We start from the raw sequence: 11,126 nt of genomic DNA, 5'->3' as shown, positions 1-11,126 counted from the left end.
CACACATATAAGAAAGTAAATAAAAGTCAGATAGAGAGAGTTTTAGATGCAACTCGGTTGCAGTAGTTAAAAAAAGGCACATAAATCTGGACGTTCGCATGTGCGAATACGCACTAAAATCCCCTTCTCTGATGCGACATGTGATATATGCACCACTAGAGGTCGCCCCAAGATCACCGTGCAAGAGTCAACAACGTTCGAGTCATACTGTATAAAAGTTTGTATACGGTCATTGTGAACTCCTGGGGAGGGGAGGGGGCACTTCGTAGGTGTAGAGCGCGCCAGATTCTGCTGTTCTATATTCACGCGAAAACTATACAAATAAAACATGATATGAAGTTCCGAGTGTAGGCTTAATGCTTTCACAGACAGTTTTTTTTCTATAAACAGACGTATTATTCAATAATCAGTCGTAATTCAATTTTTCCCTTTTTATGCCACACTTCAGAATCCAAAATATTGGATTGGACACCGCATTATTTAACGAGACAATAACATTAACTGGTGGAAAATTAAATTTAGTGGTCAGCACACTTCACGCTAGCTAAGGGTTGATACAAAAATATAGTATACTAATTCCCTGGTTGTCGGCGCTCCACCTGCAGCAGCTCTATTCTCCACCAGCTGGGACCGCCCCACGCTTAAGTCTGAATCTTTCATGTGTTTGGAGATGTTTTGGTTTAAAAGCTCCTAGAAGTCTCAAAACAGGGTCACACGCAGTGACTTTACACTGTTAAATCCTTTTAAAAAAGTTTTACACCGAAAAAGGAAAGAAAAAAAGGACAAAAGATGAGCTTCTGGTGAATGCTGTGACGGCAGACCTTTGGCCCCACTCAGCGGACCAGCGTCGAGCTCAGACCATCGACCTGACACCTGATAGCTCCAGTGTGCCGCACCGTCTGGTTCAGAGCACGCAGTGCTGTCTGCGTTGAGTTTGGTGACATGCGATGGAAATAGATTACACCTCCAAGCAGCAGAAGATCCACTTAAAAGCGTCGTTTTGGGATTAACAGACGCGTTAACCCGCTAAAAGAGAGCCCCCACGCGTAACTCGCAGCCCATTAGCGCATTTCATGGAGATCCTTAGATGACAAGACCCGCTGCACGCTGCGGGTTGCGCTCAGCAACACGGATCTGTAATTTTGGAACATGGCGAGAGGGATGAGAGGAGCTCATCTCCTCTTTGGATTTTTTATTCTTGGGTTGACGCTTTTCAGGGACGCGGACGGACAACAAACTTTTAATGACTTAACAGGTTTCAGTTTGAATCCACCATACTTTAACCTCGCACAGGGCTCCGGGATCTCCGCTACAGCAACCTGCGGACAGGATGAGGCTGGCACACCGAGATATGATTTATATTGTAAACTAGTCGGAGGGCCTACAAATGGACTTCTTACTCAAAATATACAGGTAAGGAAATAAGCCTTCGTGCATGCGTAAAAGGATGGGGACGTGGTGATTACATTGTAATGTGGGAACTCCTGTAACTAGCGACCCACTCGTCCTTTTTAATGGCCCAGTCCAATGCTCCTAGTACTACCAGGAACCCCTCCGGGAACCGTGACAATTAACTGCCCACCCTGACCAAGTTGCACAACTGCCAGAAATAGTTTTACACCATTGTAGTTGAGTTCCACATTTTCTAAAGGAAATGCCCTTTCAACAGGGGTCTTATTTCCTTAGGAGATCTCCCAGGGCAATAAGGCTTTTACAGCCCTATAATACTATAAAATGCGTTCCCAAGCTTTTTCAAGTCAAGAATTTCATTAATCTACATTAAAGATATCATATTTATTTGTTTTTTGTCGTTGTTGTTTTGTTGTTGTTGTTGTTTTAAGCTTTTGGCAGTACAGGTAAGTTTTTTGCAAGCACCTCCACCATTATTAAACATGTCTGCTAATTGTTTCTGAATACTAACGACCTGATACCTTTTAGGGTCAGTTTTGTGACTACTGCAACTCCGTTGACCCAAACAAAGCCCACCCTGTGACCAATGCCATTGATGGGACTGAACGGTGGTGGCAGAGCCCTCCTCTCTCCAGGGGGACTGTCTACAATGAGGTGAATGTTACCCTGGACCTTGGACAGGTGAGATTATCATAACTCACACTACACATGAACAGATGTCTCCTGGTTAATACCAGCTGTGTGAATAATGATAGCTCAGTGGTGTCAGTAAAACATAGCACCTGAATGTTACAAGGGGAGAAGAGGAACATTTATGTCTTCCTTTGCCATTGCTTTGTGGCTGTGAAATAAGTTATTCCATTTGTGTGAGGTGACAGAGCACCTTTGCTGGTGTGAAATGGGAAGTCTGTTATATTCTTGTACCACTTTCTGTCTTTTTGTTATTGGTCTTTGCTTTGTTTTTGCTGCTGCTGATTTATTTTTGATATGCCGGCAAGAAATCGTTTTTTTAAAACTTCTCTTTTTTCCCTTCATAAGTATTCCAAAGGTGTAACATGATTATGTTTTCAGTGTGAGCTTCATCACCTCAGCTAGCAGTAATCATGTGAATAATGTGCTGCAGTTGGACTCTTGCCAGGAATCAGATTCACGCCCCTTTAGCTGGAGAGCATGCTTCCATCCTGAGCTGTGTGTCTCTGGCAGGAGTTTGGCTAACGGCCCATAAAACAGCACCTCATGCTCAATTATCCACCGTGAGGAAAGAGAGGAATGCTGTCTCTGGATTAGGGATCAGGAGAATGTAAAATCGAATAGGAGAAGTTTAGGTGGAGGCATGGACCTCTTACGTGATCAGGGTTTTGACTAGCTTTGGAGAAGACTTCAAAAAAATAAATGAGAGAGAGGAGCAAAAGTGCTCCCCTGCACACGTGTTGCATCTTTGGCTCCCAGTGGGCACTGTGTCAGACAATGGGTGTGGGCTTTTCTGTCTCTGTTTTTAGACAGACTGAGCTGAGCAAAGCTCCTGCATGGTTAAATATAGTCCAAGCTTCCAAGAGGATGGACACATGCAGGGCTTTTAGAGATGTCTGCCTTTAATACGTGGTAATGCTCAGTTTATTTAGGAGCAGGGAAAGCAGTATTATTGCATTATAGGGTTCTAGAAGAGTGTTGCTAGATCTCGGACTGTAACTCAACCAAACAAAACCCTGCCTCCCTTCAATACAACACAATCTTAACTACATATGCACACACAACACACCCGTTTCACCTATATCACAGTTTTTCTTTTTTTTTTCCACCACGACTCTAAATGCTCACCTGCTGCCCTTGCATCCTAATGTTTAGTGCTCAAATCGTGTTAAGATATTTTTGTTTTTGTAATTTAATTATATGATCATATGTTTGCAGCTCCTTGATGCATAGAACAGGGTTGTCAAACTCATTTTACAGCTCAGTTTGATCTTAAGTGGGCCAGGTCATTAAAAACTACGGTGGGCCTGAGAGGCCAAATGGACTGCAACTTAAGAAAAAAACAGCAATAAGAAAAATGCTGCAAAAGCACACAAAACACAATGGAAATAGGAAAAATGACAAAAATAAAAAACAGAAATAGGAAAAAACAGATTTCCAAAAGCACAAGGGAAGTGTTTCTGGAGAGACAATAACCCAACGGACCAGTTGCAGGAACCCAAAACATGGTGGGTGTGTTTTATCATGATTCATATAATACTGATGACGGATTTTTAGGCTAATAGTTAGGCTAACACACTTACCTCTCATCTTTTCTTAACTCACAAAACCGATAGATCCTCCACTTCTTTTGAGTGTCTCCCAGCGCAATTCTTAGCATTTTTTGGTTCCTGCAACTGGTCCGTCGGGTTATTTTCTCCCCAGAAACACTTCCCTTGTGCTTTTGGAAATCAGTTTTTTCCTATTTCTGTTTTTGTTTTTCCTATTTCCGTTGTCGTTTTTCCTATTTCCGTTGTATCTTGTGTGCTTTTGCAGCGTTTTTCTTATTGCTGTTTTTTTCTTAAGTTGCAGTCCATTTGGCCTCTCAGGGCCACCGTAACAAACCCTCTTTCTGACAGTGTAAAGACGTTCAGCTGCACATTAATCCCTGATATCTCAGTATAAGAAGTGCAACTTCAACAGCACGCTTAAGTTTTACGACATGATAAAGAAATGCTGTAAAATGCACGAGCTGTAAAATGTATGAAAATGCAGTATGAAAATGCAGTTAAAAGTCAAAATGTCCTTTATATTTTCTAAAGATGTCCGGTTGGCTGGGCCGATTCTGGTCCCTGGGCCTTATGTTTAACACCCTTGCTCTAGAATACCAAATCAAGTACCTGACCAGGTTACTTACATTCGTATATGTGATGTTTGGGGTGTGCTTTATTTACCCTATTGCTGTGTTTCATGGCTTTCTTCCACCAAACAAACATAAGCCTGTGCATCATCCAGAAAAGTGCTCTAAGCTGCCGTGTTCTTTGAGTGTTCTGTGTAAAACTTTAATAGCTTTGTAGATTCTTTTTAAATCCATAGGATCAATTGTGTATACAGTGAAATATGTGGGCTAGACTGAGCTGAAAGGGTACTGTGGTTTCTTTCAAGAGCAACGCAGGTGGCTGTGCAGCTCTTAGGAGAGATATTAGATAAAGGCACACTTGATGTTTATGTTAGAATAATGAGGTTCAAAGAGGGGGGCTCTTTTGACAGAGCTGCTTCCGGTCTGTCTCTTTCAAAGACGATCGTTTGAAGCATGGCTTGCCAAGTTTGAAGCTAGACTAAACTGATATAAAGTGACCTGAACGGTTGCTATGATAAATTACACCAGTATCCTGCTGCCTTGGCTTTAATGGCAGTGTGGTTCTGTTGGATACTCTGTCAGTTGGACTAAAATTTAAAGTTTTTATTTTTGCTAACTTGTCTAGATTTTTTATTTGGCTGGAACATGTGTCATCACTACAAGAAGCAGTCAGGGCATAACTGGGCATTTTCATTTATTGTACTAATAACAGTCTCAGAAACAAAGATTCGGACAGCAAGGTTTTCTTTTTTTACATGTAACAATCCAAAAGAACTCGTTATTAGCTGTTTGATAACAGAGTCAAGTCAAATATTCCTGTGTTGTTGATTCATGGCAAGAGGGGGGAGGCTATCTTCAATATCCTGCATACAGAGGACTCACATCTATACATACAGCAATGTGCAATAGTTTTGAGCTTCCCCTCATTTATTTATATTTTTCTTACCTGTGTTGCAATTTTTTTATTATTATTTTTTTTAGCAATAGTGTTTCAGGCCTTCTGATGGGCTCTCAAAGGTTTTCTTTGAAATCTTTTCCACTCATTTTAAATTCAGTCATTGTTCCTGACTCTTTTCAAAAGAATGTGTTTTGTTTGTTTGTTAAACTGATCTAAAAGGCACCTAACTCAAGGGATGAACCAGTGTTGTGTCTACACATAGCAGATAACTTAGCAAAGAGACGGTTTTAAATTATATTGTATTTCCTTTTGTTACTGTATAAATTGTGTGTCACAAAAACACACAATTTATAATCTACTATCTACAGTAGATGGATTGTGGCTGTCAAGAAGCCACAGGGAAACAGGGAGAAAAGGTATGTCAAATTACAGAAGAACTGGACTGTAAAACAATGGCAACAGGCCTGATGAATCCAAATGTGATTTGAATTTGATTCAAATCATCGTGAGTGTGAGAGGTACAAGAGTGAGCGTAAAACCCAAGCTCTGTCATGTTTTGGATCTGCATTTGGGTGTTGGGATCTTATCAGAACTGATGGAAATATTTTGAACCACCATGCAATGCCATCTGGAAAACATCTGATTGATAACAATTTAATTTTTTAGCATGAAAACTGATCCCAAACATACATTAAAAGCAAAGTGGTTTGTTAGTTGTTTTATATGTATAAAACTGGTTAACTTGAGCAGTAGGCTAATAAGATTTTGGTTATAGTTTTTGTTAAAAACAATTACAAAAAAAGTCCTGGTGTTTAGGACTGACGGACGGTCAACTTAGGCAAAAAAAACCAACCAGTTTTTATGTTTTAACAGCTCCATTGTTGATAATATGTTCTGTGGCCTTTTGCTCCCCTGACCCACAAAAACAGCATCCTCTCCAAGTTCCTCAACTTAACAAAGCAAACACTTCCACAGAGTGGAGCAAGGCTGCGTCTCCATTCATGTAGCAAGTTGGTCTGGAGAGGAAGAGCGAAAATGGGAATGGCTCGCAGGCAAGTCGAGATGAATTTGCATATTTAGAAAGTAATATGCCATTTTTTAAAATAAATTAAGTGACTTTTAGAGTTTAACCATTGCCAGGATTGGGACATTGAAATTCCGGGGATTTATTGTCTTATTACTGGATGAGATTATCCCTGGAAAAATGAATATTGCCTATGCCATCAACAGGAGGCTGACATTTTTGGTTTACAATAAAAGTCTTGACAGTTATGGATTGTCCTGATATTTGACTTTTGTCTCAAGACCTTTGTCGCTGCATGGGCATTTCTTTGTATGAAGCCAACTTTTTTCTCACTTTCTTTACTAAGATCTCTTTTGTATGTTGTATCCCCTCACAGTAATGATTTTAGAGATGTTGGGAAGAGAAACAAGAACTAAGGAACAAAGTTTCTAATGAGAATGTGGAGGTGCAGCATTTACACATCGTGATAAAAGATTACCGATACACCCGTGTTTTTTGGTCCTGACCTCTTACTGCCATTGCACACTTTAAAAAACTCTTTCGATTTTTCACCTTTGTTTTTCAAAAACTCTGGCATGCGTATTTATGACATTATTTATTTTAAGTGACTGTGATGTTTTATCGCTGTATTGGCCTTGGGTGATGTCTGTGCTGTTTAACTGCTGTTCTGATTTATGTAGCGCTGTAATCAGGTCACCATATAGTTTGCCTGGGTTGATGATTAAAACTGTCTTACAAACTAATCTGAGTCTAACAGACAAAACCAAGACTGAATATTTGGAAACACAATGCGTTTTACCTTTTACCAGTTCTCGGGCAAACATTTGCTAAAACCTCGCACCGCTTTCGTTAACGGCCATAGAGGTCAAATGCTTCTTGTAGCAGGATCGCTTTCTAAATTGCCTGCAGCTAAGCAATCTACACTGCACAGGCCCCCTGTCTCAGACAGGCCAAGGCAAGCAGGCAAGCTGCTCCCTGTTTTTGTGACTTCTTGGCTTTTTGACCTATGACCCATGACAAATCCTACCTTCAGTCAGGAAACGACCACAGTGATCTTCAGTTACTCCCCCTAAACACCTTAATATGATGTTTGGTGTCACTGGCTTCTTTACTTACTTGTTTAGGAATTTGCTTAGAGTGAATAACTTGGACTATACAGAGGCATGTGCAGGTTGCACAAATACACATTTTGTGTTGTGCATTTTTATTTTAGCACATTTTGTCAGAAACATACTTATTATGAATTGATGACGGCAAAAAGTAGCTTCTCTTCCTAGAACCTTTTTCCTTGTGAACCTATTTACAGGGCACAGTAAGTAAGCCATTGTTCCTCTAAATATTTATGCCATGTATCAGGCTACCAGTCACTCCTTTTTTCTGGGGAATGTATTTTAGGAGCCCTGACCACATGTGCTTATCTGCCTGAGTGAACCCAGAGTAGACCATGTGAGGCAAACATTATAGGCCTTACAGCAGTCTGTCTGATGAGAGTGAGCTGCTTCTCATTGGTAGAAGTCAGGCAGTGACTGAGTGAATATTGGATCCTAGTAGTTTAAACGACGTTCTGATTAATTACGTGTTTTGTTTTGTTTCATTCTTTTTTAGCTTTGAGGCATTTCTTAAGTCGTCTGGTGTTTATCATGTTCGTGCTTTTGCTGCTTTAAATAGCCTCTGATTGCAGAATGTCTTGTTATTTGTGATTTGAAGGTTATTCATTTAGAAGGCTTTGGTAGTGTGCACACTGAGACCTTTCACTTTTTAGAAGATGTGAACAAGTTCAAGATCTATGATTTAGCTTTGTAACAAAGTGGCAAGAGAGTGACTCAGGTTAATGCAATGTTTTTGGCTCTGTCTATAATTCAGCAATCGTCAAGAGAAAAAGCTTCCAAGAACTCAATTTTGGAGACATTCCCCTGGAACCTAATCCTCTTTCTCGGGGGTTCACCTCCCACAAAAGTTGGTTTGAATGTTTTATTTGCAGCCGTCGCCCCCTTTTGTGTTAGAATCCTTCTAGGCGGTATTGTGTGACATCCTTTCTATGCTCTCAGACTCTCACAAAAGTTTGGCCCTTTTAAGCCTTGCTGAAAGTGACCCGGCCTTCTCTTTTCACAAGATTAATGGCTAGAAATAGAGAGGTGGTGTAATTTGGTGGTGAGAAAAGAGAAAACACACATAGCGTAGAAGTTATATCTGAAAACATTAAATTTTCCTGGCTTTTTGAGCACTCTTGATGCTGTTTAATCTAATAGACATTAATGTACAACCCTGCATGATGCTTACTTGTATGCATGGGTGACCTTCTGGGTCCAGATTCAGTTTGCATGGCTGCACTGCGTCTCTTGAAACCATGTTAGAAGCGGATTTGTACTTTGTATAGGCTGTAATCCTAATTGAAGCTGTGATTTGCCGATGTAATCCTGAACAGTCAAAGAAGTGAGTAAATTGCTGTAGAAGAACTGCCTATCTATGCTTTGTAATAAATATTTCTTCATACTGTATAGTTGGCTCACCCCTGAGACAACATTGGCTGTTACATATCCCTTTTGCTTCGGTGACGATGGAGGTGATGTAAGTGCCCGTCTTTAGCTGGGCTGCCCAAGGCGCCAGGCCAACCCAGCAGATATTTACAACTACACTAACAGTCACACTGTGCTAGTTAGCATTAGCAGAGTGCATCACGGGTGACTGTTGGACAGCAGCTCCTCTTAAATCTGGAGCTGTGATGTGGAAAAGCTTGTGGGGGTTAACGTGGGATTACCTTTTCAAGGGCCACGCCACCAGTTTGTACATAGTAATGTTATTCAGTGGTCACAGGTTTACTGACGCAGGCATTGATGCAATGGGAAGTTTCCTAGACCCATTTGACAGGGGTGTTTCATGAATAGCTCACCCATATATACACCCATGTATACTGCAGCACAATGCAGCAACATAGCTGCAGAATTTTACACATCACTACTAAAGCACTGTGTTCCATAAATATTTTTTTTGTTTTTTTGCTTAGATTCCAATTTTTTAATCAGATTCTATCACTTGGTTATTAGATCGCTGATTTCTTCACATTACAGCCAGTTTTGAATTTGCATTGCTTTTAAAACATCCTCCAATGAATAACTACTGTCACACTGGACCCCCTTTTGCCTTCCGAGCTGCCTTAATTGTTTGTGGCACTGAGTCAACAAGGTGCTGGAAACGTTCCTCAGAGATTTTGATCCACAGTTACATCCATGATGTGACTCTCCTGTTCCACCACATCCCAGAAGTGTTCTTTTGAATTTAGATCTGGTGGCTATGGAAGCCATTTGAGTACAGTAGACTCATGCTCAAGGAACCCGATTTAGATTATTTGAGCTTTGTGACACGGTGTGTTATCCTGCTGGAGGCAACAATCAAAAGATGGGTACACTGTGGATATAAAAGGATGTACATGGTCAGTAATTAGGTAGGGTGTCTTTAAATGAAGCTCAAGTGGTTATTTTCTTGGCAAAGTGTGCCTAGAAAATAACACGCCCACCATTACACCACCATCACCAGCCTGCATCTTTAATACCATTCAGGATGGAGCCATACTTTCATATTGTTTCTGACCCTGCCAGCAGAAATTTGAGTTCATTAGACCAGACAACTTTTTTCCAATCTTCTTTTGTCCAACTTTGTTACTCTTGTGTGAATTGTAGACACAGTTTCCTGTGGCACTTGTTGTGGTAGTGTTGTCACCCAACACTTCAATGTTCAACTAGTTTCAGAGATGCTCTTCTGCACATCTTGGTTGTAACAAGTGGTTATACAAGTTACCGTTGCCTTCCTATAAGCTCAAAGCAGTCTGGCAATTCTCCTCAAATATCTAACATTGACAAGGAATTTTCAACTAAGCGTACATGGCTAAATGCACTGAGTTGCTCCCATGTGATTGGCTACTTATGTATTTAAGTGAAGAAGCAGTTGAACAGATTTACCTAATAAAGTGGCGACTGAGTGCATAATGTTCAAAGCAGAAGTAGAAATGTGCGGCATTATTACCAGAAATACTTCTCGTGCAATTTTTAGCCAACTGCTCGTCGTCACCATATAACTTCTGTCATGGAGACAGAGAAAAACATACCAGACTACCCCCTTCTCCTTCCACAGCCCACCTGTTGCACACAGACAAACAGTTGTACACTGCATTATTACAGACTGGAGTGCAACTGCTCCATCCCCACTGCGCTACGTGTCCTGTCTGGCACGGGTGATCCACTGTAACAGAAGGTGATGCCTCCCCTCCTTTAAATTGCATTCTTCTGATTTTATATCAGATTTTCAGGCGCTCACTGTCAGGATTGTGCTCTCAATCTAGATTTAGTTTTTTTTGGTTGTACCCTTTGGTTGAACTTTGGGATTATGATGTTCAATATTGCTAACAGTATTGCTAGCTTATGTCTCATTTCCTACCTGTTTAACATTAAAATAAAATAAAAGACATGGAAATGTTTGACACAACATTTTGATGATTGAGGAAGCTGTGAGAAAACCCTAACCAGTTCATTTTACAGTACACTTCATTTGATCTACACAAAAAGATTATAATTGAAGAGATCCACGTGGCAGGCATGCCTAAAAGGAGTATAACAACCCAAGGGTCATGCAATCAGCTCTTTTCTTTTGAGATCTTGTAGCTCCACAGCTCTAATACCTGAAGGGGCAAGCATGTGTGAAGTTAGAGGGTAGAACCTCTGTGTAGAGGCAACAGTGGGGCTGCAGATCACACTGAATGGTGCAAGTATATCACTTCTGAGCTGTCGCACATACAAAATGGGTTATTCATGTGGACAGTTTTGGGCCTGACATGTTAAGGGTTGATGGGTTTAGGAATGATTAGTGTGTGTGCATGTGTGTGTGTGTGTCAGAATTAATTTACACATTTCTACAGGCCCAAAAAGGAAAGGAAAATATGTTGTTATGCTGTTAAAAAGGTGTTTGGTCACGAGGGATGTGAATGGCTTTGT

General features: G+C 40.7%; 1 protein-coding gene across 2 annotated transcripts in view; it reads left to right on the top strand.

The window, feature by feature from the left end:
* The first annotated feature begins 705 nt into the window (after positions 1 to 705).
* LOC147308389 (laminin subunit alpha-3-like) overlaps positions 706 to 11,126 on the top strand; it is a 60,453-nt gene continuing 50,032 nt past the window's right edge. For both annotated transcript variants that reach the window (XM_086270672.1, XM_086270671.1), the window contains exons 1-2: positions 706 to 1,413; positions 1,939 to 2,091. In XM_086270672.1, the coding sequence (XP_086126798.1) occupies positions 1,150 to 1,413; positions 1,939 to 2,091 (417 nt within the window). In that variant the 5' untranslated portion in view covers positions 706 to 1,149. The remainder of the gene's footprint in view (positions 1,414 to 1,938; positions 2,092 to 11,126) is intronic.

This window comes from Aulonocara sp. 'chitande type north' Nkhata Bay, linkage group LG18 (genome assembly GCF_057382095.1).
Source record: "Aulonocara sp. 'chitande type north' Nkhata Bay isolate Kocher_YH1m ecotype deep benthic linkage group LG18, A_spYH_male_GT1.1, whole genome shotgun sequence".
NCBI classification, from domain to species: Eukaryota; Metazoa; Chordata; class Actinopteri; order Cichliformes; family Cichlidae; genus Aulonocara; species Aulonocara sp. 'chitande type north' Nkhata Bay.
Note: the sequence above shows the minus strand (reverse complement) of the source record. Positions and strands in the feature narration are given on the sequence as shown.